Source organism: Dermochelys coriacea, chromosome 10 (assembly GCF_009764565.3).
Source record: "Dermochelys coriacea isolate rDerCor1 chromosome 10, rDerCor1.pri.v4, whole genome shotgun sequence".
Taxonomy (NCBI): Eukaryota; Metazoa; Chordata; order Testudines; family Dermochelyidae; genus Dermochelys; species Dermochelys coriacea.
In genome coordinates this window covers 56,679,709-56,707,562 of record NC_050077.1, presented here as the reverse complement: position 1 = coordinate 56,707,562, position 27,854 = coordinate 56,679,709, and the positions used below count along the sequence as shown (strand labels likewise).

General features: G+C 39.4%; 1 protein-coding gene across 2 annotated transcripts; it reads right to left on the bottom strand.

The window, feature by feature from the left end:
* Nucleotides 1-317: 317 nt before the first annotated feature.
* On the bottom strand, nucleotides 318-27,854 carry TARS3 (threonyl-tRNA synthetase 3). Of its 2 annotated transcripts, XM_038420507.2 has the most exons (19): nucleotides 27,452-27,854; nucleotides 25,037-25,129; nucleotides 19,542-19,732; nucleotides 18,780-18,903; nucleotides 17,260-17,381; nucleotides 15,699-15,816; nucleotides 15,173-15,237; nucleotides 13,105-13,183; nucleotides 11,530-11,676; nucleotides 9,639-9,737; nucleotides 8,992-9,158; nucleotides 8,146-8,308; nucleotides 7,253-7,390; nucleotides 5,843-5,920; nucleotides 5,645-5,745; nucleotides 4,266-4,370; nucleotides 2,503-2,575; nucleotides 1,855-1,969; nucleotides 318-1,461 (listed from the first exon to the last, which is right to left on the bottom strand). In XM_038420507.2, the coding sequence occupies exons 1-19, from the start codon at nucleotides 27,680-27,682 to the stop codon at nucleotides 1,313-1,315; spliced, it is 2,358 nt and encodes a 785-aa protein (XP_038276435.1). In that variant the 5' UTR covers nucleotides 27,683-27,854; the 3' UTR covers nucleotides 318-1,312. The 2 variants fall into 2 exon arrangements, with proteins under 2 accessions (XP_038276435.1, XP_043349511.1); XM_043493576.1 differs by lacking the exons at nucleotides 318-1,461; nucleotides 1,855-1,969; nucleotides 2,503-2,575; nucleotides 4,266-4,370 and adding an exon at nucleotides 4,404-4,849.

Below are 27,854 nucleotides of genomic sequence, written 5' to 3'. Positions count from 1 at the left end.
TCAAGGACTCCCAGGACTGGACCCAAAGAGTACACTCAAAGGTGCATAAATGTCAGACAGAAGGTTAATATTAACTTTGAATTTTCTGTTTAAGTAAAATGCTTATACATTAAATCCTACTTTCTGCTTTATTTTTTAAGATGTCAGGTAACTAATTATATAAGTCAGTATACCCCATTTAGATTTCAGACAATTGGTTTAGTGCTATTTAATATCATCAAGTTGAACAAAAATTAGATAAGCCACATTACTGAAACTATACAAAAGAAAATGAAATAAGATTAGACTTGCACAGAGAATAAACATCTCTAAACAGATTGTTGTATTGAAGATTTATTCAATTGCCAGGAAGAGTAAACTTTTTAATCTAATTACAAAATGGAGCAATTAAAAGTACAAATTTAGATTCAACATGCAACTAGGTGGATGTTTCCAATAAACTCTGTTGTAAAGATAAAATAATTAAGGAAATTTACATGTAACAGATTTTTCAACATTTTTTTCTAATTCCCATATCCCAAACAAATGCACAATGCATTCTATGGAGGGGTTGGGTTTTTTTGGTTTTGTTTTGTTTTTAAGTCTTGTCTAAGTGAATTTAGTACTTGGGAAAGGAGCCAAGTTTACAGCACTGGAAATGGAGGTTTTCCATGTATTCACAGAACAAGAACCCTACAGCCCAACAACCTATGTTCCCTACATTGCTTAGGCAGTATAATTCAGCTTATCTCTAGGTGGTCACCTTTGAAATAAGTGGTTATTCAATCATAATGCCCTTTCACTGCCTGTCTTTGCTGCTGAGACTTACAACAATACTACCAATATGTGTGTAGCCTGTAGACATTAGTTCAATAGGAACTAGGCATGCCCCAAACAAAAATATATGAGAAGCATTTTAATTTCATCTACAAGCTGCCAAGTTTCTGATGCAAGACAAATAAATTACATAGCTACCTTCTGACTATCTGATTAAGTTTTTTAGCAGTAGTAGCAAGTACACTTTCCAGCATTTTTCTCTTGATCACTGTACTAGAGCCCCAGCTTCATTTATATAGCAGAAACAATACATTTTGTAGCACAGGTTTAGGATTTTTTCCTAATTGGAATTTTCCAGTTACTATGGATTCATGTGATTGCTTGAGGAGTCCCAAGGTTTGCATCTGTCCTTCACACTATCCCAAAAGCACCCACATCAGCTACATTTTTGTTCATCAATTCAAAGACCTTGCAAATAAGCACAACAGTATAAGAGAGAGGAGGAAAAATAATTGGCTTCATTTAGAGTTAACATGGCTCCCAGTTAGCAGCAATTTCAGAATTCTTCCTCTGCATATAAAGCATGTGATTTCTTCAGTTTCTTTAGTTTTTCAATGGCAGACATTACCAAAATCTCTCCATGAACCTTATTGTCTCTTGTTCGCACATTGACAGCATTATTCGCTTTTTCCTTTTCTCCAACCACTGCAAGAGAAATATTGCAGAAAGACATTAATGGATATGCAGCAACCTTGTAACTTTTGAAGAGTAAATAACTACTAGAGAAAAATTCACTGGGACCAATGCTGGTCACCACTCCAGCTCTGTATCTTAGTCCTTTCCACACATTCAAGAAGATATGCCCTACCATTTAAACCTGAAACTATTTTACACTCTTACCTATTCCTTTAATCTTTTTTTTTTTAAATAAGTGAAAAGAAACTCTGCTTTAACTAATTTGCTAAAATCTGCTTAATCTCCTGCTTACATTATGAAATTTAAAATAAAATCAAATTCCATACTAGCATTTGAAGTTTAACCAAAATTTAAAAAAGAAAACACTTTAAAAAATTATCAGAAACCTAAATACACAATTACCTAAAATAAAATTATATTGTGCAAGCTGTGCATTTCTTATTTTCTTGTTTAATGTGCAGCTGTGATCTAGATCAACATCAGCCATAAATCCTGCTTCAAAAAATTCACGGCAAACCTAAAAGAAAGTTAAAGTTTCATTAATATTACAATGTACATATACTTCACCAGAAATCATGACTCTGATCCTGCAAAGCATTTAAGTATGCATACATATGCTCTTGCAATGAGTTCCATTGAAAGCATTGAGACTATTCACTTGAGAAAATTACACAAACTTTTGTATTGGCAGGATTAGGGCAAATTTATTCTGTTATCTTAACAGACAACTTTATAATAATAAACTGATTACAATATACAAGATGGCTACTCTAGGACTATGTTATTTTTTCTTAAATAAGAGAATTACTGAAGCCTAAGCAGAAAGAAAGCCCAAAATAATGTTATTTTTGTTAGGAATTACATGTCCCCTTCTTAGATACATGACAATTTTAGAAAGTAATAAAGACTACAACAACACTTTCATCTCTGCCAAGCATGTCTATATTTCCTAAGAGTTACACATGTTTCTGTTCTAGGATAGAATTATAGGTTATCCAATAGCTGATAAACTTCCTTTAAAAACGGAAATAAATTTTATTTTATGCTTACCTGCTGAGCATATTTTTCACAAGTAGGCCCCACAGGGACAACCATGACCTGGCGAGGAGAGAGCCAGAAAGGCCTGGCAAATGTAACAAAAATAAAATGTATATATAAAAATATATATAGTGTTGTATATACACAAAACACACACCTTCCATTCATACCAGTGTTTATATGCCCTAAGAGTAACTGAATAAATTTTAAAATTAAATATTTTTGAACATTAGACATCTAGGCTAAGGCATGATCTTTATCTTGCCCAATTCACCTAGAACAACAGTTTGTGAGGCCTCTGGGGAGCTGCGAGAAGGTTTCAGGGGGTCTGCCAAGCAGGGCCGGTGTTAGACTCGCTGGGGCCCAGTACGGGAAGCCAAAGCCCCACTGCATGGGACTGAAGCCTAGGGCCCCAAGCCCCACTACCGGGGGTTGAAGCCGAAGCCTGAGCAATTGCCCTGCTTGCTATCCCGTAAGGCCAGCCCTGGCTTACATATGCAGAAAAACAGTTGTTGTGGCACAACTGGGCCATGGCATTTTTAATAGCATGTTGGTGGGGCCTCAGAAAGAAAAAGGTTGAGAACCCTGACCTAGAACATAATATATTAATGAATAATTTTGGATCTAGGTTAAATAAACAGAAGCCATGAAATTTACTGTTAAAACTAAAATAATGTCATGAATTCAATCCACCTCTGTTGTAGCTAATTGATCTTGAGCTAATTGACACTACAGAATATTATATGCACCACTGTTCTTTAGAACAATAGAAAAAAACTAAGGGAAGAGGTTACTAGTTTAAGTTTAAATTTACTTTTGTGTTAATGTTGTTAAAAAGAGAGAAAACATTACCCTACAATAATCAACGTTTTCAGGTTGCTTTGGAGTCCGTTCATATTACGGTGTAAAGGGAAATCACTTGTAGGTATCGTTCTCTGTAGGAAATATTCTAGTGACACCACCACCTGGGATTTTTCACTTCTGCTAGTGACTTCAGTACCAACTAGTTTAGATAAAAGTCTGAAATCCCTTGAATGACCTCTGGGTACAAACCCCAAGGGCATGAAGATATATACACAACTTTGATCTCTTGTTCCTTTCCAAGTTACATGTTTGGTTTCATAACTAGACTGCATTTTAATTTTTCACACATGATCCATTTTCCTTTATTTTATACTTTTAAAATAATAGGTGGACTGTGTGTTCATGAGTGAGATCTGTTCCCTTTCTGCCCCTCTCCATTCAATGGTGGTACTTTATCACCAATTAATGAAGAAATTATCTTTCAGATATTAATCATGAATAAGGGAGCAGCTTTTACTATGTTAAAACTCTTTAATTTATGGATCTATATATGTACAACAGTCATATAAATATAAAAAAAGAATCTGCAAGCTAAATAATTAAGGGTGAATCAAATGTATTCTGCTAATGTTTCAATTGCCATATTTATAATATGGTCTTACTGTACTAGTTTTATTATAATCTTATAAAACTGAATTTCTGATCTTTTATCTTAGTTTACAATTATGTCATGTTTGAGTGTCTACTGTATGCAGTAGTCTTAATATTTTAAATATGAACCATTATATTAATGATTTTATGGCACTCAGGCCTCAATGAGACATTCCACCTTTTGGTTGTTTTGCCTGTACTACTTTTGCTAAGAGTCTTGGTGAAGTATTTTGCATTATGATGTGTTGGCTATTAGGAAGTTTCTATATTTTCTAGCTATGTTCCTAATTGTTTCTTAGTACTGTACATGTGTCACATACCATTTTCCTCCATAATTTTCTGCTAGAATAGCTATCATTCTCTCCACTGAGCCCAAAATAGCTCTATGAATGATCACTGGCCTTTTCTTATCATCACTATCCTTACTGCAAAGAAAGAAAGACAGAAAGAAAGAAGATTAAGACATTTATCTTAATCAGCACACATATAAGCTTATTGTAATTTTTCCATCTTCTACTTTGCTTTTTATATAAATACAAGATTAAATATTAGCAAGTTATTAATTGCATGAAATCCAACAGCTTTCACTCCAAATTTACTGTGACATACTCATATTCATGAAATAATTGATGGTCAAAGCAGTTTGAAATAATCCTGCCTACATATAATGAGAAATGGGCACAAAAGAAAACCCTGTTTTTGTAAACCACTGTGAACTTGGATTCAGATTCCAATTCTATGACTCAGGTCCACATCTATATAGTTTCATTTCTGATATACTTCTTTCCACTCATTTTTACTGACATTTACATTAAAATATTATCTTCATTAGGATCTCCCCTGTTCCTACTGCTTATTTCCCATCTGAAGCTTCAATCTTTTGGTTTCTGTGGTGATTATCATGCTGTGAAAAATAAACAAATTGGGACCTCAGATGACAAATAAGTAGCAAGAGCAGATCAAATCCAAAACAAAGATCCTGCTTTTTTTTTTTATTAAAAAAAGTCAGGGGAGAGAAATTACCACTCAATCAAATGTGGCAAAACAGAAAACTAATTGAAGTTTTGACTGTCACAGATTTGTTTATTCTACAAGAAAGTGTTCTTCTCTCAAGTTGGAAACCAAAAATGGTATTTCCCTTCTCCAAAAGAATTGTTCGTGTAGGATTTATGCACTTCCATCGAGGATAACCCAGCTGATCTGATCTTTACTTTAAAATTGTGACTGTGTCAAGAACCCAATCCTGCAAGATGCTGAGAGTTTAATGTGTAAACTTAATGTGTTCCATGGAGGCATAAAACCATAGTGATTGATTAGTATGTCTGTCCCAAATAAGTTTCCTCAAAGGCTACCTAAGGTCAGATGCACTCAGTTCTCTTCAAGAAGAGCAGACCAGACAGATAAGTTATCAATTTTTTCTGCTCATTTACATTTACAATAAAACAGAGCAGTTGAACACACTACTAAATTAGGGGGAAATCCTCAGCTCAGGATCCAGTCCAAGTACTCATTTCCACTGCTGGGGATCTCTTGCCCCGCTAGTGCACTTAGGCATTTAGTGGTAGGTCAGCAGCTTGTCCAGAGGCTAGTAAATAATTAAACTGCTTTTGTTTAACTCATTTTTAATGAGAGCTACAAACAGTGAAAGTAAAAAAAAATGATGTCATATAGATGACAAATTAAGAATTCAAGCACTTACCCAACATAAGTAAGGTTAAATCTGATTGGTAGCTGGAAGTCAAGTTGGATGGTAGCACACTGATGGTACCTGCCAATAGCATCTTTGATTTTAATATCAATCTGCAAAGGAAATGCCGTAGTTACTATATGCTGTTTTTTTGGTTACTCTTTTATGCACCCACAAAGTTTCATTGCAGAACTGCACGGATTTACTAACCTTAGGACCATAAAACGCTCCATCTCCTGGATTCAACTTCCATGGCTCTTCAAAGTCATTCAAACTGTTTTGTAATTGCTAATTATAAAAATCATAAAGATGAAGTTTAAACATTACAGGTTTTTTTTAAAATTGTATTTTTTTAACACAGTCCTGCCAAAGCCTCCCATGAAGGGGAAGGTGAGGGAAAAGAACTGTACTTCAAAGATTAAGTCACACAAAGTAAGAAAATGGGTAGGACTGACTCAAATATCTTAGCAATATAAAGAGTTTTGAACTAATACAGCTAAAAAAACCAATTATTTTAAATCTTGGCTTTTGTAGCTATAGAGTGAGTGGAGATCAACAAAAAGAAATTTCTGGTAGAAAGTCAGTTCAAGCTATGGGAATGTACAAGAAACTATATGAATCAAGAGATTTGTTTCGTCAGTGCTTCACATCTCTCAGCAAGCATATCTATCAAGTACAGATTTTAGAGCCCAGTCCTAAAAAAACCCCTCCTATTCATGTAAATAATCTCACTGACTTCAGCATGATTGAAGGTTTGAAAGACTGGATGTTAGACAGTTTTATGTTTCACCGAGTCGAAGGCCAGACAGGACCATTGTGATCATCTAGTCTGACCTCCTGTAAAACACAGGCCATAGAACTTCCGCCAAAATAATTCTTGAGCATATATTTTAGAAAAACATCCAATCCTGATTTCAAAATTGGCAGTGGAAAATCCACCATGACCCTTCATAAGTTCTTCTAATGGTTAATTACTCACTTTAAAAAATATTGTGCCTTATTTCCAGCCTGAATTTATCTAGCTTCAACTTTCAGCCATTGGATCATGTTATATCTTTCTCTGCTAGACTGAAGAACACGTTATTTAATATTTTCCCCATGTAGATACTTGAAGACTGTAACCAAGTCACTCCTTAACCTCCTCTTCAAACTAAACAGATTGAGCTTCTTGAGTCTCTAAAGCAGTGGTGGGCAACCTGCAGCCCACGGGTTGCAGGTGGCCCACCATTGCTCTAAAGCAGGTTTTCTAATCCTTTAAATGTTCTTGTGGTTCTTCTCTGAACACTCTCCAATTTTTCCATTATCTTTCTTGAATTGTGGGCACCACACTGGACACAGTATCCCAGCAGTAGTCACACCAGTGCTAAAGATAGAGGCAAAACAACCTCTCTACTCCTACTTGAGATTCCTCTGTTTATGCATCCCACGATGACATTAGCTCTTTTGGGAGCTCATATTCAGCTGATTATCCACCATGATCTCCAAATCTTTTTCAGAGTCACTGCTTCCCAGGAAAGAGTCCCCTATCCTACATTCTTTGTTCCGAGATGGATACATTTAACCATATTAAAATGCATTAAATTTATGTGAATGGAAGTATTAAGTACCTTCCTGCGTTACCTTTTCTGCATGGTCCCAGGTCTCTACTTCTCCTAGGAAGTTTTCAGGTCTTGTAGAAAGGTGCAATTGCAAAGTAAAACCAAACACTGCATAAACTGACTTCAAAAAGTTCAGACAGCCCTTCATTTCTTCCTCAATCTGAAATTTAAGCAACACAAGTCAACTGACAAATAGAACATCAAAATGCTGCCATGGAGAACTGGTTGATCATTACTATTGTTTTATCACTGAAATCAGACTTGCTTTATTTTTTTCAGAATCAGAAGCATGTTTCGTAGGGCTGGGATTTTGAGGCCAGGTTCTACCACTCTCTCTCATATAGAGTATTAATTTACTCCCCATTGAAATCTTTGGGATCACTAATGGAATAAGATAGTACTCAACATAGTTAAGTGGAGAACATCGCCGTGATATACCACTTTTTTCATTGGTATACCACTTTTCAAGATATACCACTTTTTGCCTGGTTATTTGATCTCTTGGGACTCTGTCATTCTTGCTTCAATATCCTTGTGTCAAGATATGTAAAAGTAAGATCCTGTATAGGATTTTTTTCCTGTAGATATACAACTCCAGATAGGCCTACTCAATAACGCACAGTCAGTAACATCTCAAATGCTTATTGTTCTTCTTTGCAAATAAACAACATTTATGCCATAAAAGGAAAACTTAATAAAACATCAGAACATTATGCTGTTGGCAATTTCTGATGTAGACACTAAGCATGATAGGGTACTGACTTAAGCAATTATTTTGAAATCTAAAACATACTGAATCGCATATGAATTAGAAGGAAGCAACCTAACAATAGGGATGAAATAAAAGCAACAAATGTTGCACTTAAGCTACACAACAACATACCAAGAGAAGATAAAGGCTGAAAAGTTCTTTACCTGTTCCATTGTGCAAAAGATGTGTGCATCATCCTGTTGAAAACGCCTGACTCGAGTCAAACCACTCAAAGTCCCTGAGAGTTCATTTCTATGAAGAACCCCAAAGTCTGCAAATCTAATAGGCATTTCCCTCCATGAGCGCGGGCGATGAGCGAACATTAAGCTAGAAGAGACATAACGAAGTATATTTAGGCAGGAAAACTTATACCCAACATTCTTTGGCTTTTTTTAACATGCTAATATTCTTCCACAAGGCCCAAGATATTTTGAACTAAATAATTTTAGCCCAAAGAAAAAACAAGATAAATATGTTATCAGTTACATAACACTTCGCAAGAATATACCAATTAATTCTCTCCACACTCCTGAAGGGTAGGCAAGTATAGCCACCATTATACAGATGGTGAAAATCAGCCACAGAAAAATGTAACTTGACAAAGGCCACAGAGCCAAGTCCCTGTTGGAGCTGAAGTTAGAACTCAGTGGTTTCCAGCACCCTGTCCTACTTTCTAGCCATGAGATCATCCCATCCCTATCCAATGTAAATTTTAAATAAACTTAAAAAAAACGAAGAGAGATGCAAATTATATCTTTTCTTCCCCTATACATGTATTTAATAAACAGGAGCAGAACTGTACATAAGCTCTCTAAAGATACTTTGGGACAGGCGCTGAGGACAGCTGATTGCCCTGTAAGGGTTGTCTACTGTATAGGTTTTACTATATATTAAACCTCAGTGTATTTTTTACACTATTTACACTATAGAAATTACTGAAATTATATTAATTTCCCTGAGCCTCAATTCACTACCTTCACAAGTAGGAAAATAGGAAAGATAATACAAACCAATGTCCTGGACAGTTCATGGGCTTAAGGGCAAATGTTTCCTTCTCAACATCAAATGAGAACATGTTTTCACTGTAGTGCTGCCAGTGACCTGATGCTTCCCAGAGTTTACTGTTGTAGATGTTAGGTGATACTACTTCAGTAAAATTACGCCTGTGATATTCCTCCTAGAAAATAAATCCAAAAGGTGATGCAGCCAAAAAAAAAAAAGAGGTTACAGAGAGTGTGTTTTACATATAGTAAAGGCCTGATCCTGCAAGCCTTACTTACAATAGATCTTTATTGAAGTCAATGGGATCGCTCACATGTGTAAGGGTTAGATGACTAAGATCAAGTTATAAATGTATTGTGATTTAATAATTAGAAAAAAAAATTAAGGTCAAATTCTTCCTGCAGTTACCCCATACAACCTCACTAAAGTTTCTGTATATCTGTACACAAATATATACACAAGGCACATATTTTTTTGTGTGGGAGAGGCTTAATGCAATAGTTGGATCAATAAGAATCATAGAAATGTAGGGCTGGAAGGGACCTCAAAAATGTGTCATTTGAGCTAAGGCCAGTCTGAAAAAAGCAACAACTTCAAGAAAAAGGAAAGATGTTTAATTACATTGATTAGAAATTTTAAAGACATGCCCACTTACTCGTATGAAATCCATTAGTGTATTATAAAGAAAGGCACCTTTGGGGAGGAAAAAACAGCTTCCTGGACTCAGATCATGGAAGAAGAAAAGTTCTTGCTCCTGTAAAATAAATGTAGAATTCAGTAAGCCCACTTAAATTGTATCCATGAATGTTTTTTCCAGTTCAATCACTATTTTTAAATTAACAAGACTCCTTGTTAGAGACAGTGAATGATATTTTTAGAATGCAGCAATAAGAACTACAGAAGAGAGCAAGACTAAAAATGTTGAGAAAATAATTTACCAGTAATTCTGATTTTCAGAAGGCATGTGACATTGGAGACCCATCTCCAAACATGTGACTGACTAATCTCACATTTCCTCAAAATTCTGAGCCCTTAAGACAGTTTCACCAGTGGGTACAACACTCCTACCCACTAGTGCAAGAAAGAAGTCATTTGGCAGGCACACAACACTCACAGGTGATACAGTTTAATGGCCCAGGATTTTGAGCAAGTAGAAACTTTGCCAAAATCCTGTGCTAAGAATTTGGGCATAGGAGTGGGGAATCTAGTACTGTACATTTTTCTTTAGAGAACCTCTGTTAATATCCTATTTATCATGTTACACCAGTTCATCCATTTTTAACCAGGAAAGAAACAAATGTAAATACATATTGAACAAAAGATCATACTTCATATTAAGATTCAGTTTATAAAGGCTTAATAAGTGACCAAGATGTTGTAATGCATGGTTACTTTATTGTTATTGAGTCCAACAAGTCAATATGTGGCTCATATAGTTATAACAACTTCTACTGATATGCTTATAATCATCTGCAACATACATAGGACTCATGCCTGGAACATACATACGACATCTACTGATCTTTTATTAACCCCTTGAAAACTTTATAAATGGAATCCTAATATGAAATGTGATCAAACACAGATCACCTTTATTACCTGTATAATTCTGACTAGTGTAGTAGGTTCCTCACATAGCTAGTCAGGTCCGCGCCTTGAGTTTACAGGCTAGAATTTAGGCAAGATTGGAGTACAAACAAGAGAGGAGAGAGTCAGCTTGGACAAGGTATATACAGGCATAAATAGGACTTATGGAGACTCAGTGCATGTATACTTCTCAGTAAACAAGTTTCAGTTTAATATCTTAATGAGTTCAATTATTCGTAGCACGTATGTGCATCTAAGTCATCAAATACTTGCTTCACACTTTATTTTCCGATTTATATTTTAGATATTAGGAAATTAATCTGTCATCTGGGAGATTCAGAGAACAGGACTCTTGTCAGTTTTAATCCCATGCTGATTCAGAAGGAAAGCAGGCAACAGAAAACTGGAGTGATGATATGGTAAGAGAAGGAATGATTTCAGAGATTAAAATAATTATGTATGTATAGCCTAGCTAGAAGGCAACCATAGGTGGGCATGTGGGGAGGGGACTGAGGAGGGTTTGAACACCAAGGAGAAAGAACAATTATTTAGGGTGGTTTAAGGGAGAATAAATAGGAGTAACAGGATTAAATTAAGCAAAGGAAGATTTAAGATGAATATCAGGAAACAAAACACAAGACCATGGAATAGTTGTAAGAGAAGTAGTGGAAGAAAATCACCATTAGACAACCCATATGGAAGAGGAGGATGGACTAACTGGCCTGACGAGTAGTCATCTCTGATTCCTACGTTTTTATGATGAAGCATGCATAATATCTGCAATGGCAAAGTCAGTCTCTTAGTTTTGTTAATGGGTCACCCAACTACTTTTAGCCATCATTTGGGGATGGCTAATAGTACTCAGTTTTCAGAGGGTCTTTTTGGGAGAAAAAAATATATTTTGGATCATCACCAGAACAACATCCTTTAAGAGTAATAAAAATATCAACAGTACCTACCTTTCCAATTTTCCTATGATCCCGATTTCTGGCTTCCTCTTGGAATTTTTCCCATTTCTTCATCATTTTGTTATCAGGGAAGGATATTCCATAGATTCTCTGCAATGTTTCCATGTCAGCCTTTCCCTCCCAATATGTAGAAGAATTCTGATGTTAAAAAACCAACATTTTTAAAAAAACAGTATTATACAAACACAGCTGCTGGGAAAGAATAAATGCTAATGCAATCCGATTATCTGACTGCTTCTTGGGAAAAGAATTGTCAAGTCATCCAATATTGGTTTTAAAGACAAAGATACTTGCAGTTAAATGTATGCACTGCTTTTTTATTGGGATAGTAACACAGCATGCATAAAAATAAATAATTGTTCTAACCATGTATTTGTTGTACTTGGCCACGTTATTTTAACTTGCATCATGTCATTACATTACAGATGAATGTAAAGCAACATGCCGCAACTTCACAACATGATGCAGTAAGGCAGTAGAAAACAGGAGAAAACGTAAAAATAACTCATTTTCACAGTCAAATACTGATACTGTTTTGATGATTGAACACTTAATCTGAATATTTAAATACAACAGCACCACAGATCTCAAGCACAAAGTTAACTGAACAAAAGGATGCTGAATGTTCAAAGGAGATCAAGGACTCTGACCGCCCAACCAAATTAACCAATTAATGGTTGCCAGTAACTTATATTACCTAATTACCAGAAGCATCTGCACAAGTTAATTCTGGTTCTTTTGTGCAGAATATCACTTTAAAGAAGCAGTACTTTCAGGGACAGAAAGCTAAGACAGCATTAGCAGTCATGTAAGCCCCAGACTTTCAGGAGCCTGGAAAAAATGAAGGATTCTCAGTTTTCATTGACAAAAATAAGTTTCTAGACTGTTTTCTTGAAAAGAAAGCCTTGAAAACATAAAAAGATATAAACAGATGCTTGTCACTGATTTTTTCCTACAGGTTACACATTATTTACAGTCCCCTTCAAGCCACCCAGGGTAAGCATTCCAGGTTTGGAAAAAATATAACTATAGATCCTGTGGTCACCCACTCTACAGGGATCTTGTGGTGTGGAAGGAACACAATCTCAGTGTGCCCACTGGGGGCTTGACAGAGGGTGTGGGAACAACATGTGGTAGCAGACCAGAGGTGGCCTTGAGATGCACGTGTCAGCAGCTGGCCAAGTTAATGGGATCTAAAAATAAAGAAAACAGCAAAACATTGTTTTCTGTACCAATAAACATGGATGTTCCCTTACTTTGCAAACAAATGGCTACACTAATAATCTATAAAAATGAGTTGATCCTGTTCATTTACACCACTAGAGAGCTGAGTGTAATCAGGATGGACATGGTAATCAGTAATTTGATTTGGGGTGAGCATAAGGGTGAAAGTTAAGGATGGCTTCAATGGTACGACAATCAAGACACAGTAGACCCCAGTCTATGGCATTTCGAGGCGGGGGGGGAAGAGAACAAAAACAAAAACCCTCTAATACACACATCAGTATAATTCAATCTTGCCCCTGTTCTAGTTAGCTTTGAAAGCTTATCAATTTCTACTCTTACCTTAAAAATCTTTAAGGCTTTAATTTTTCCAGTGTGTCTCACATGTGGGCCCCTGCAGAGATCAATCAATGGACCACACCTACAACAAAGTAATTCAGACACAAACCTTTTTATTCCTAAAATTTTACAACACTTTAAAATATAGTCAGTAATAATGTACAAGAAAAGGTATGGTGACTAGCACACATCTACTAATACAATAATTATACATAAGTGGTCAGAAAATTATGAGGCGTGTTTTACATTTAATTGTGCAGCATGAGGTCTAGTGTCAAAAATATACTAGGAGCCAGTACTGCAAAGTGCTTCCCGCTTGAGTCATAGGGAGCTGACTCTTGGGCAATACTCAGCACCTACCCTCAACTACCTAATGATGGCATCTAAGACAGTGGTTTAAACCTGGGGTACACAGAGATCTTCCAGGGGGTACATCAACTCATCTAGATATTTGCCTATTTTTACAACAGGCTACCGAAAAAACACCAGCGAAGTCAGTACAAACTAAAATTTCATAGAATCACTTGTTTATACTGCTCTATGTACTTACATTTTAATGTATAGTATAATATTTATATTTTTACAATTATATAGTAAAAATGAGAAGGTAAGCAATTTCTCAGTAATAGTGTGCTGTGAGACTTGTATTTTTATGTCTTATTTTGTAAGCAAGTAGTTTTTAAGTGAGGTGAAACTTGGGGGTATACAAGACCAATCAGACTGCTGAAAGGGGTACAGCAGTCTGGAAAGGTTGAGAACAGAGGTGAAAGTAAGCCGGTACGCTCCGGTACGGCATACCGGCAAGAGCAGGTGCACCGTACTGGCAGTGGCTGGAGCCCCAGGCCCTTTAAATTGCCTCCAGAGCCCTGCTGCTGGAGCTCTTGGGGTAGTGGCTGCAGGGCTCTGGCGGCTATTTAAAGGGACTGGGGCTCCCCTGTGCCTCCCCTGCTTCTACCGCCCCAGCCCTTTAAATAGCTGCCAGAGCCCCACCGCCGCTACTCCAGGGGCTATTTAAATGGCTGGGGCTGTAGAAGCAGGGGAGGCACAGGCCCTTTAAACAGCTCCCAGAGCCCTAGGGTAGGGAGGGGCTCCGGGGGCTATTTAAAGGGCCGGGGCTCCAGCTGCCTCTGCCGCCCCGGTCCTTTAAATAGCTGCTGGAGCCCCGCTGCTTCCCAAGGGCTCCAGCGCCTATTTAAAGGGCCAGGGCGGTAGAAGAGGGGAGCCCCGGGCCCTTTAAATAGCCCCTGGAGCCCCGGGCTGCTGCTGCTACCCCGTGATGGGGGGGCACTTACCTTACAGGGTGGGCTGGGGCTGGCTCTGACCCGCTCAACCCCGCCCCTTCCACCCTAGGCCCTGCCCCTTCCAGGGGCCAGAGCTGGCCCCAGCGTACCAGTAAGTGAGTCGACTTACTTTCACCCCTGGTTGAGAGCCACTGATCTAGGACATCCTGTGGCCTATACACTCTCCCACCAAAGCAGGTAAGGAAGTTTTCATCTAAACAAAATTGACAAAAGAAGTTTTTGCCATTTTCCAGACAGCTTTGCCTTCCACAACCCCAGCTGGACAGGATTCACAACCAACACCATGCTAGCAGTTAACATTACTGCTTGTGGGTTCAAATTCCACTTGTGACCATTTCTTTTATTTTTCTCCCTCAAATGGGAGGCAATTACTACAAGAGTGGATTTGCTCTCCTTGTCTACCATTGAAGACAGGAGGTAATTTTGAGATACGCGTCATCCCCCTGAAGACATGATGCAATTATGCACAAATACAAATTGCAAATCTAGGCCTCAATCCTGCAGATGTGCTTAACTTTAAGCATTGATTTCAGTGGGACTATTCATGTGCTTAAAGTTAAGTATGTGCACAAGTATCTGTAGGATCAGAGCCCTAGTTAAAAAAAGGGAACCTTCACGAAGTCTGGGATGTTAGTTTAATAAATTTAGGGGAAATAATTTCTTCCTTCAATTTAGATGAAGTCTTCCCAAATTCCTACTGTCCAATTATAAAAGTATAGCGTATAGTTATTTAAGCAATTAAATAATGTATGATTCTTGTATATTTTTACCTGTATACTGTGGTAGTCAGCGTGTTAACTTTCTCATTCAGGATACGACATTTAAACTTATTGTACTATGTGGGGGAGAAAAAAAACATATCTGGAACTAGAATTTTATTAACAAACTACTACAACGACATTCTGGTATAATGGTAGCACTCATATTTGTGTCATTAGAAGGCACTAAAACTACTAAAGAGTGACATAATCACACATAGCAGAGAAAGCCTGACATTCCTTCTGGAAGAACACAGTATTATAAAACATACAGGGAAGACAGGACAATCAGATATAGCTAATCTGTCTGGATGTATGCTGATTATGTGTAGCCTCTTTCCATCAAGTACCTCAAAGTGCTTTTACAAAATATTAAAAACATAATACTACCAAGAGACTGATAATTAATACCCATTGTACAGATGGATGAAGAAAAACTAGTAAATCATACTAGTATCCAAATGAATTAAAATTCTATTTTAAAAATCATTTTTACATGCTCATTTCTCCAAGTTTTATAGTAGCTCCAAAGAATTACCTTAAACATATCTAGTAGGATCTCCTTACTGACTTCTAGTCTTTCAAAAGGCTGCTTCTCTTTTATGATATTTTTACAAGTGTTCTCCAATGTAGGGAATTCTGTACTAGATATACCTCTAAACAAAAAATTGAAGAAAAGTTACTATACTTTTAATAACAAAAAAGTTTACTAGGGCAATTAATTATCCTCAAATGCCGTAGGGAACTTATTTACTTATTTACTTCCTTTTTTGTAAGGAGAATGGATTCCTTTGATTTAATCACTACAACTGTTCCTTTAGTTTAATACAACTATGCATTCAGCCCGCAGTCATGCCAACACTTAGGTACATGCTTAAACTTTATTATTGTTAGAAGTCCCATGCATAAGTGTTTGCAGGATTGGGGCCTCAAAAGAATAAATACCGTTATATAATTGTCCTATTTTTTTTTTTAACTGATCCCATCTCCACAGCACCTGAGTGCATTAGGATATGTCTACAGGGGGATAAAAAGCACCATGGCTGGCGTGGGTCAGCGGGCTCAGGCTGTAGTGCCAAAAAATTGCTGTGTAGATGTTCGTGCTCGGCTGGAGCCCAAACTCTGAGACCCTCCCCGCTCACAGGTTCCCAGAGCCCAAATGTCTACACTACAATTTCTCAGCACCAAGAGACCAGAGCACCTGACGCTTAGTCAGGCTTTAAAAAAAATATATACATCACTCTTAACTCAAACTCCTGTCAAATACATGGAAGAGTTTTCTGTGCAAAAGATTCAACACTATCCCCCCTTCAGATGAGGATTGAGAAAACAGACAGTTCAGTTCTTCCAACTTTTAGAGACACTTCAGGAAAGAACTGGGAAGACAACTTGATATTCATGACATTTCCAAGGTTAAACAAAACAAGGAGAAAAAACATTTAGGCCAACTTTACATATAAGGGAGTAGAAAAGGCATAAGCAAAAAAAAAATTATTTTTTACTATTGACTTTTAACAACACATGGGCCAGCACTGAAAAGCTACATGTGGCCCAAGTCAGCTGAAAAGACATCCTATTAGCCAATTTCAGGTTCTTGGTTTTGCCTGGCTATATATACACACACTGGAGAGATAGAAAGCAGACAGAACTATATAACTGCAAACATGATTACACAAAGGGTAAACACCTAAGTAACTTGGGATCAGAAGTCCCATTTTCAAAAGTGACATAAGAGACAAAGTTTAATTTAAAGTCATTGAAAACTTAGGCTCTCAAGTGTCTATCACTTCTGAAAATGGTATTTATGTTCCTAAGTCACTTAGGCACCTTAGAAAGTTTTATCCCAAAGTTCTACTTTCTTCACAAAACATTCAGTAACTGTACGTCTTGAGGAGGAGTCTGACAGGAATAAACTTCAAAAATAATTATTTCTTCCAAAAATTGTCATGAAGAGAAAACTAACCTGTCAGTTTTAAATCAAAAAATTGATCCACTTTACTTTTTTTTTTAATATGCAGGTAAAAACCTGATTCAGTATAACTAAGCCTTAAGTACTGAAGTCAAAAGCAAAATATTTACAGACATCTGTGACATTTTACCTGTCTTCAATGTACATATCATAATAAAATCCATTCTCAATAGGTGGCCCATAGCACAAACAGCCTCCATAATAACTTTCCATGGCCTCTCCAAGGATGTGAGCACTTGAATGCCAGTAAACCTATAAATGAATGATAAAGTCAAAAAAGCAGGTCTCAGGACAATGACTTCTTGGTTCTACATAATTTTTAAAAAAGCAAGGCATTTCTATCAAAGAGAAGTGGAGAGATGAAGCCACGATATTTAAATCGTAAGTAGGAAATGCTGTTTCTGTCTTTATTTCTGCTGTGTTAGATGATTAATGTAGATTCAAATAATTGTATCTGATGAATGCTGGTTCAACAACGTGATGGTAGCTGTGTCATTGTGGCCTTGTTTTATTCTAGTTTGCTTAGTGATTAGACCAGCTAAACTTTAATTTATACCCAAATAATGATCACATACACAGCAGTCTGACTATTATAAATGCCATTGTGCACATTATCTGAGGACATTTGATTGAGACACTTACACAATGACAAATTTTTTAGCTTTTGAACTGCTCTGAATTTAGGCTTCAATCCTACAAAGATTTATTCATGGACTTACCTTTATGCACTGTGATTAGTCCTATATGGTAATCAATGAGACTATTCACAGTGCATAAAGTTAAGCACATTCTTAAATCTTTGCAGAATTGGGGCATTTAGCCCCTAGCCCACAGTAACTTAGGCACATAAGTTTATGCACACACATAGTTCCACTGAATGAGATATACACATGCCTAAAGTTACTGAAGTGTTTCAGACTCAGGCAGACATATTTTATTCATAGGTCAAATTCTGTATCAGGATGAGATTTCTGTATAAAGTCTAAGAAGCCCCACGTTAACACATTTAGGACCTGATCTTTTGATATGTTGAGCAACCTTAACTACCACCATTTTCCCAGGGTCAAACCCTTAGATGCTTCATCCATAACATATTCATAGAATATCAGGGTTGGAAGGGACCTCAGGAGGTCATCTAGTCCAACCCCCTGCTCAAAGCAGGATCAATCCCCAATTTTTGCCCTGGATCCCTAAATGGCCCCCTCAAGGATTGAACTCACAACCCTGTCTTTAGCAGGCCAATGCTAAAGCCACTGAGCTATCCCTCCCCCCGATATTAGAGACATTTTTAAAACACCAAACTGCTTTTAACTTAACATACCAATCTGGGTAGTTTTTATTTTGTTTTCAGTCCACTTCTATACATTAGCTAAAAGAGGGGAAAAGAAAGGAGTCCAAACAATGTGTGTTTATCCATAAATTCCCTTTTGAAATTGCAGATATATAATATACATCAAATATACCTAGTCAAGTCAAAATTATTTGTCTTTGACTAATCATTTAACAATAGTTTTGTTATATACAATATATTGAACTATACTGAGGACTATTAATGTTCAGGATTTTTATTAAAAAAGAAAATCAAGATAATAAAAGGGAGATTTCTTTTGAAGACATTAGCTTCTTAAAATCAAGAGACCGTTTACTTACTGCCTGAGCTTCTTCGTTATCAAATGTAAGCAGCTCCAGTGAACAATCTCCCTCCAATGGACGATCCAGATCCCACAATTCACCATTCACGTTGGCTATTACTGCATCATCAGCTAGTCCTCGACTAACGAATAAAAGTAATATAACATGAGTATCAAAGGCATATTGGGCCAGATTTTTAAAAGGAATTTAGTGCCCAGGTGTTCCTGAAAATCCTACTAGGCACTTATCTACATTTTTAGGCACCTGAATAACCTTCAAAATCTGGCCCTTTGGCCTCCATAGACTTTTAAAACATTTTCAAACTCGGTTCACTTTTGAGTTACAGACTGTAAACCCTGTGATGACTTACTCTCTCCTGAAGGAAGGATTTGGAGGTAAAGGGAGAATGGGAACTCTGCTTACTGAATAATAATCCCATATTCTATCGTTATTTAGGATTGAATTTCAAGTATCAGAGTTAATTGCTGACAGTTTCATTGGATTTTAAAACTAGAAGAAACCATTTTGATCATCTTGTCCAATAACCTGTATAACAAAGGCCAAAGAACCACAGCCAGTGATTTCTGCATTAAGTCCAAGACCTGTATCAATGCTTCCACAATGAAAGCAAGGCAAAGCAAATATTTTTTTTTAAAAAAAAAAAAAGGTCAATCATCCACTCAGTGACCCTACATCATCAACTAGCTCCAAAGGAGGGGGGAGCGGGAAAAAATAAACAAAGCCACCATCTATTAAAACATGTTTACACCTGCAGCTTACCTAATTCCTGCAGCCAACTGATATGGTGTCGTTTTCCACGATTCCCCTTCAATGACTTTACCATCAGTCAGAATCACTTTGATAGGCTTGCTCTGGTTGGCTGCTCTGTAAGCAAGCAAGGCATCATGCTCTTTTTTCAGTGTTTCATAAAGCTTCAGCCTGTCTTCTATGAAGCTTGGCTCACACTGCAGCTGTAAGAATCACACACAGCAGTCACAAAACTATTTTTAAAAGAGAACACAAACAGGGGAGGTTAATTTACTATGTGTTTATACAACATCTAGCACAATGAGACTCTGATCTCCGTTGGTGTCTTCAGGTGCTTCTGAAATATAAATAAATACATACATACATTCATAAACACTTTCAACCCCTAAAGTGTCAGGTTGTAATAACTATCATGGCCATTTTCAAGATTGTTACAAAGATTAATATTGAAATATTCTAAAATCCAACCCTCACCAGGGCCACTTGTGGGGGGGGGGCCACTAAGCATTCCCCTGTATTCTTGCTCACCATATACCACTCCCCCACAGTATCACTCACAGTTGCAGAAATCCCCTTGCCACATTTATAGCTGATGAAACCTTCCTGACTCTTGGACAATATTGACAAGAATATGCATGTCAACCCTTATCTTGAAAATAACAGCTTTGCACATGGTTAACTTTATACACTGTAAGCAATACTACTGAATTCAATGGAACTAGTGCAGGGGTGAACAAACTTTTTGGCCCAAGGGCCACATCTGGGTGGGGAAATTGTATGCAGAGCTGGAGCAGGGGATTAGGTGCGGGAGGGAGCATGGGGTGTGGGAGGGGGTGCAGTGTGCAGGAAGGGGCTCAGGACAGGGGGTTGGGGTGCAGGAGGGGCACGGGGTGCAGCGGGGGCTTAGGGCAGTGGGTTGGAGGCTCAGGGCAGGGGGTTGGTGGGTGTGGGGTGTAGGAAAGGTTCGGGGCCACTTACCTTGAGTGGCTCTGGGGTGGCAGTGGTGCACAGAGGGGCTAAGGCAAGCTCCTTGCCTGTCCTGGCCCCATGCTGCTCCCGGAAATGGCCAGCATGTCCGGCAGTGGCTCCAGGGGGTGGGGTGGGGCAGGTGGATCCATCGTGCACAGCCCTTGCCTGTGGGTGCCAGCCCCGAAGCTCCCATTGGCCGCAGTTCCCCGTTCCCAGCATAGGCGTGCGCAGCACATTTCATTCGGGTGTGCACCCAGGGATTTTTTTTTAAAAGGCTAACATTTATTGAATACTCAATCATAAAGGACATTATTTTTATTCACCAAACAAACTAAAGAAACAAAAATTTAACTAAACTTTTTTTTTAAAATAACAACTAAACTTTACTTTAAAAATACAAACTTAAAAAAGAGACACAAAATACCAAATTTTTGCTCTAGTGATAACCAGGCATATACAAAGATACAGTCAATTTTCATGATCTTTATCTTTAACCAGATAATGAGCTAACCCAAATTGACCAAAACAGATTAAGATTCTTCATCTTCCTGTCCTAGAGAATGACATATAGCTCACCAGGTGTTATGGACTTAAATTCCTCAATCACATATTGTAATTAACTGACGAAGCCAATTCTTGTTCAATGTACAAAATCATGAGTGAGTTGAGGCGCTGTCGGGACATTTTACTTCTTAGTTTGTTTTTTTACATGTGCTAGTTTCTAAAAGGCTCTTTCACATGAACAGCTTGTAACAGGTAAGACTGCAAAGCATTGAACAGATTTGTAACAGGTCTAGAACATGGAAGACCGATCCGATTCCTATAGCCAATCAAGCCACTCTCTGGTGGTGTTTGTAGTGCTACCTTTAGGAAGAGGTCCATCACAACCCCGAAGCAATCCAACTTCAGCTTCCAACTCATCCATGGACACTTTAAATTTGTTGGCAATGATTTTCATATCGTCCCTGCCAATGTCTAAGCTCAGCACTTTTCCCATTGCAGCCACAATTTTACAAGTCTCCTGTTCAAATCGCTGGTCAATGCCGGTAATCATTGAGTCTAGGAGTGGGTAAAACGAAGTTATTCTCTCCTGCTCCTCTTTTGTATCAAGTGATGCTGGGACTCAAATGCGTCAATACGAGTGAACCTTTTTCTCTTCTTAACTAGAGGAATCGATATATCATTCTCTACACACATTTTCACACTGTCATTGAAAATAGATTGAAAATATTCTGGGCCACTTCTCATTGCAGCCAAAGAGTTACGCAAATTTTCCATCCCTGTTATTGCAGTAAGTAAGTTGAGATCTGGAGCTTGAAGAGCCTTACTCACTTTTACCACCATCTGGAGAATGGGGTGCATCATGAGAAGGGCAAAGATGAACTTGAATGAATTTAGTTCATGGATAAGGCCCCTGGCTTTTATTTTAGCGTCAGCAAGGCGAGTTGTTTCGATAATCTCTTGTAAAGCTTGTAAAACAAAACTACTCCATGATTTTACAGCAGCCACTGCTTCTGCTCTGCATGCCAAACTTGTGTTTGATAGTGACTTCAAATTCTTCAACTGGGATCCTACTTCTTGTGAAACCTTCTCCATTACTGCATGTTGCACAGGACTCCCCTCCACAAAGGCATAAAGAGTCTGAATAACACCAAAAAATCAAAGACAGTTCTGTTTTGTTTACTTGAAGTGCATGCATCTACTAGGACGAGGTTCAAACAATGCACACAGCAGTGTACATAGAGTATTTCGCTGTTTCTTTCTTTACATTCCATTTGAACTCCCACAGTACATCCAGACACACTAGATGCACCATCAAAATAGACAGACATCACTGATGACCAGTCAATTTTAAGAATGCCAAGGACGTCATTTAACTGGTCAAAAATAAACTGAGCATCAACTGTTAATAGTCTCTGAACAGACACAAAATGTTCAACTGGACTATGTTTTTCATTGTCAAAATAGCGCACCACAATGGACATCTGTTCATGGTGTCCACAGTCAGTAGTATCGTCAGCAATTATGGAGACCATTTTTCCATTGAGTGAAGACACAATCTTTTGTTACACAACATTGTGCAAGGCCACAATTAAATCATTTTGGATGTGATTACTCAGATAGGTAGCGTTTCGAGGAGATTGTTGCACATGTTTTGCCATTACAGGATCATATTTCTGGAGCATATTGACAAGATTTAGAAATAAACCTCTCTCAAAACTGTCAGTTTTTTCATTGTGACCCCTGAATGGTCTCCTGCTTTTGCCAAACAAACACAGAACAATGTCAATCAGTTGCTCCATTACACTTTGGTTATGGCACCGTTCTTCTTCTTGTTTAGACAGATAAGCCTGCTTGCCCTCATCCAACAATACATCATTAGATTTTCCTTTATTAAAACTTGACCATGAAGAACAGCTCAACACATGAGATTTTGACAGTTGGTGGTTTTTAAAATATTCATTAGCCCCTATGCCAGTTTCTGAATCCCTGATCGATAAATGCTGGATCAGTGTGACCTTTGTTTGCTGCATCATTAGAGGAGAAGAAATGGCAGTAAAAGCAAAATGCTGCATCCTTTGATGGGCTATATTCTAACCACCTATACTTTTCATACCAATCGGACTGAAAACTTCTTTGTTTATTCCCTATTTTACTTCTAGGAAACATGCTCAAACTAGGCTGATAAGGACCTCTAGATAATCGAGACCGGCGTTCTAATCTATTTTTTGGAATATCACAGACCAGGTCATCAAATGGAATGTTTGATGGCTTTGAATAGGAATTACACTGACCTGAACTAAGAGACAAAGTCTATTTCTGTTGGTCATTACTCAGTTTATTGCACACACTGGAACTGGTGGTGGCATTATCTTCATGCAAGTTCTTAACCGAGGAGTCCGAGGTATTTGCACTACTATCAGCACATTCATTATAATTCAGTTTGTCTGCTCCTTTTCTTATCTTAAGAATGAACCGATCCATATTTTAAAATTAAAAGGGGGTATCATAAGATTGAATGAAAACGTAAAGCCACGGGCTTGTTGTGCTATTTCAGCAGAGTACATACGACAAAGATTACAAACACTGTACACACTGCGCTGGGCACGCATGATGCAGCCGCTTATATAGGTCAAAGTATTTTCTAGAATAGTAGTCGGAGGGGGAGGGGAGGACAACAGTAATGCAGTGCTACAGTAGTGGGAACGCATGCTGCAAGCGAATGTGGGCTTTCTATACTTTTTGACAACATCTATACTACGCAATTCAGCGCTTATTGCAAAATACAACAATCCATACTTTAAAACTAAGAGAGCATATCATGCGATTAAATTAAAACGCAAAGCCACTTTTTTTTTTTGAGACATTAGGGTGTGCCTGGGTACACCCAGCACACCCCATATGCACGCACCTGGTTCCCGGCCAACGTGAGCCGCAGGAGGCAGTGCCTGCAGACGAGGGCAGCACATGGAGCCTTCTGCCCCTGCTCCCGCCCCTCCCCCAGGGGACGCAGGGACGTGGTGCCAGCTGCTTTCAGGAGTGGCACGGGGCCCGGGCAGGCAGGGAGCCTGCTTTCACCTTGCTGTGCCCCAGGGTTGGCAATCCCATGGGCTGGATTGAAAGCCCTGACAGGCCGGATCCGGCCCAGGGGCCATAGTTCGCCCTCCCCTGAACTAGTGAGTGAGTAAAATTAAGAATATGTGCAAGTTTTTGCCAGTTGCTAGAAATCTCCCACATCTCCCTAATAGCAAACATCTCTCCCACTCCTAATTATGTTACACAAATTAGCAAAATCTGTCAGAGACCCTGAATACCTTATGAGTAAGGCTATGTTTTAGTCACAGGTATTTTTAGTAAAGGCGGATGGGCAGGTCACGAGCAGTAAACAAAAATTCATGGCCCGTGACCTGTCCATGACTTTTACTATATACCCCTAACTAAAACTTGAGCAGGGACCACAAGTGCTTGGGGGTGGGGGGGGGTTTGGTCCAGGGGCACCGCGGGTGCTGGGGAAGGTGGTCCAGGACCCCCACTGGTGCTGGGGAGGACGGTTGGTGGGGTTGGCAGGTGTCCTACCTGGCTCCGATGTCCCTGCAGCTCCGAAGCTGTGAAGGTGCCAGGGGGCTCCGCATCCTGCTCCAGCCAAAAGTGCCAGCTACACTGGGAACTGCCTGGGAACTGCAGGCAATGGGAGCTGTGGGGGTAGGGCCTGAGGGTATGGGTGCACAGAGTCCCCTGGACCCTCCACCTAGGAGCTGCAGGACCATGCCAATGGGAGCCTGGGAGCCCCTCACCTCGAGGTGAGCACCCCCTGAACCCCTCAATCCACTGTCCCTAGCTCTGAACCCCCTCCTACACACCCAAACTGCTGCTGGCCCAGGGGCTGCCTGACTCAGCCGCTGCAGAAGTCATGGAGGTCTCAGAATCCGTGACAGACTCGCAGCCTTACTTATGAGGCACAAGGTGTGACAAAGGGGAGGACCAGCTCTGAACCTAGCAAAGACTCTTCTTTTGTGCACTATAAAATATCTGCTTACCTCAGTCCTAAACCCATTCACAACTTCATTTTCTTTTTTCTTCTCCTTTTTCTTCTTATTTTGGGCACCAGTCAGGCCTGCACTGGAGGTATTCTTTTAAAAAAAGAAAAAAAAAAAAGTTATACTACTATGTTTACTGGGACATTCCATAGCAGGCACATGATTTAGATAGATATACAGCAATGAAAGAATATTCAGAAATGGGATATAGGCTGAAGATGGGCTAAAGAAGTCATGGGGTGTATCCTATCAGAAGAAATTGAAAGACATTTTGTAACAAATAAATAAAAAAAGTGCCTATCTATACAATGTTCTGGGTGTATGTCCACTGGTCCAGGAAAATAAGCGGTCCAGTGTCCAAGAGATAGAATCTTTCCAAATCCTCTGAAATTTTCTCACTGCTACAACATATCAACAAAATCCTCCCTGCAAAAAGACTGGAGAACAAAAAAGCCTGAAGAGCAACAAAATCAGGCTTTGGTGAGAAAACAAAAGAATCCAGTCTCACACTCAGACCACACTGAAAATAAACTGACTATAGAGAGGTACTGTGGTCCAGAATATAAGGTAATGGACTTACACTCAGGACAAGGGTTTTATTTCCAGTTCTGCTACTGACTTGCTGTGTGACCTTGAGCTAGTCATTTTACCTCCCTGCATCTATTTTCCATCCCATCCTCTAGTTTAGACTGTAAACTCTTTTTAGACTGTAAACTCTTTTTAGACTGTAAACTCTTTGGGACTGAGCATAGTCTATTATTACATGTTTGGCCAACAAAGCTCTGATGTCAGCTGAGGCCTCCGGACACCAAATTTGATCACTTAATCATAAAGAGAGAAGGACATCAATGAGGAAACTAGGTCGTAACCTATTTAAGGCTCTATATTTCAATTCCATCTGGAAATTCATTGAGAGCTAGTACAGCTATTTGAGCTCCTGTGTAATCTGCTCTCTGCAACAACACAAATGGATTGCTACAGTCTGTCCCTGCTGAAGTTTGAGTGATTGTAAAGGATAAGTGCATGAGGAACACATTGCAATAATTTGGTCTCAAAATCACAGAAATGTGAATCACTATGGCAAGGTCCTTATCCTAAAGGAGTCACTGACTCCGGTATCACCAATAAATGGCAAATACTGCAACCTGAGGATGTAGAATCATGTAGGGCAGCCAATAGGACATACAAGTTGTGAACCTGAACAAAAGGCAGGCAAACTCTCCTTATGGATACAACTTGTATCAGCACCTGCCACTTCTTCTAGTATCAGAGTAGCAGCCGTGTTAGTCTGTATTCGCAAAAAGAAAAGGAGTACTTGTGGCACCTTAGAGACTAACAAATTTATTAGAGCATAAGCTTTCGTGAGCTACAGTTCACTTCATCATCCGATGAAGTGAACTGTAGCTCACGAAAGCTTATGCTCTAATAAATTTGTTAGTCTCTAAGGTGCCACAAGTACTCCTTTTCTTTTCACCTTAAGTGATCACTCTCCTTACAGTGTGTATGATAAACCCATTGTTTCATGTTCTCTGTGTGTGTGTATATAAATCTCTCCTCTGTTTTTTCCACCAAATGCATCCGATGAAGTGAGCTGTAGCTCACGAAAGCTTTTGCTCTAATAAATTTGTTAGTCTCTAAGGTGCCACAAGTACTCCTTTTCTTTCTTCTAGTATGTTCCTCTAACCTACCAAATAACCCCAATTCTACCTGGATTGAGTAGCAGACAATTTGCCCTAATCCAGCAAGGCACTACAGTAGTTTGCTGAACAATGATAATTAGCACCAGTATAGCACCTCACGTTTTCAAAGCACAGACCAAACCACAAACATTAAGCAAATATTAGTTCATTTAAAAAAAAAAAAAAAAGGAAGAAGAAGTTCCTGGCTCCAATCCATGTTCAATGCAGGCTCAGGGAGCTACTCTCCCCCTCCACATAATGGCCACGCCAACATTTCAGCAGTTGTCAAAAGAAAAAGATGATCACTGGGGGATGGGGGGGACGACCTTAAACTGAGCCAAATTAAAACAAGGGAAATTTTAGAGCGTCTTGGGAGCTTGAACCTTCATCATTCATGGGATGAATGCATCCGATGAAGTGAGCTGTAGCTCACGAAAGCTTATGCTCAAATAAATGTGTTAGTCTCGGAGGTGCCACAAGTGCTCCTGTTCTTTTTGGGAGCTTGAGTGATAGTTGCTGGTGTTCATGTCACTAAGCCCCCACAGCTGACAGGCCGCCCAGTACAGATGGACGACCGGCCGCCCCACGGGCTACCCTGCCCCCCGGCCTCCAGCCCAGCCCCACGGCCGCCAGCCCCATCGGTTCCACGCTCCGCATGCCAGGCAGGCCCCTGCCCGGCACCCAGGGCTAAGCCCAGGGCAGGCTCGGAGTCTTCCTCTCCCTCCTCGCGCGCTACCTTGCCGCCTCCTGCGGGGCCCAGCTCAGCTGTCAGGCTGCGCCGCAGGTGCAGGAGCCGGTAGCGCAGCTTCTCGTTCTCCGCCCTCAGCCCGTGCAGCTCCGGGCTGCTGCTTCCCGGGCCGCGCTGCGGCTCCTGCTCCTTCAGGCGGCCGATCTCGGCAGTTAACCGGCGGATCTCCTCCTCCTGCCGGGCCAGGCGCAAGGCGATGGCTTCTGCGGCGGCTGCCATCTTCTCCCGGCCTGCCCCGGATCCGCGCTGCGGCGCGGGGACCTCCCTCGGATCAGCTCCCTCCTCCCCGGGCCCTGCTGGGGCGGGTCTGCAGCAGCTCGTGGGGCTCCTCTCTGCCAGGTGCTCAGGAGAACCGTGCCCCGCACAATCCTGCCTTTGGAGACCTCGGCTG

Excerpts from the sequence above, each read along its gene's own strand:
- TARS3 (XM_038420507.2), bottom strand. The coding sequence starts at position 27,682 with ATGGCAGCCGCCGCAGAAGCCATCGCCTTGCGCCTGGCCCGGCAGGAG. Across the intron at positions 13,184-15,172 it reads CTGACTACCACAGTATACAG|GTGTGGTCCATTGATTGATC; the intron begins GTAAAAATATAC and ends ACTTTGTTGTAG. Across the intron at positions 9,738-11,529 it reads ATCATAGGAAAATTGGAAAG|GAGCAAGAACTTTTCTTCTT; the intron begins GTAGGTACTGTT and ends TTTATTTTACAG.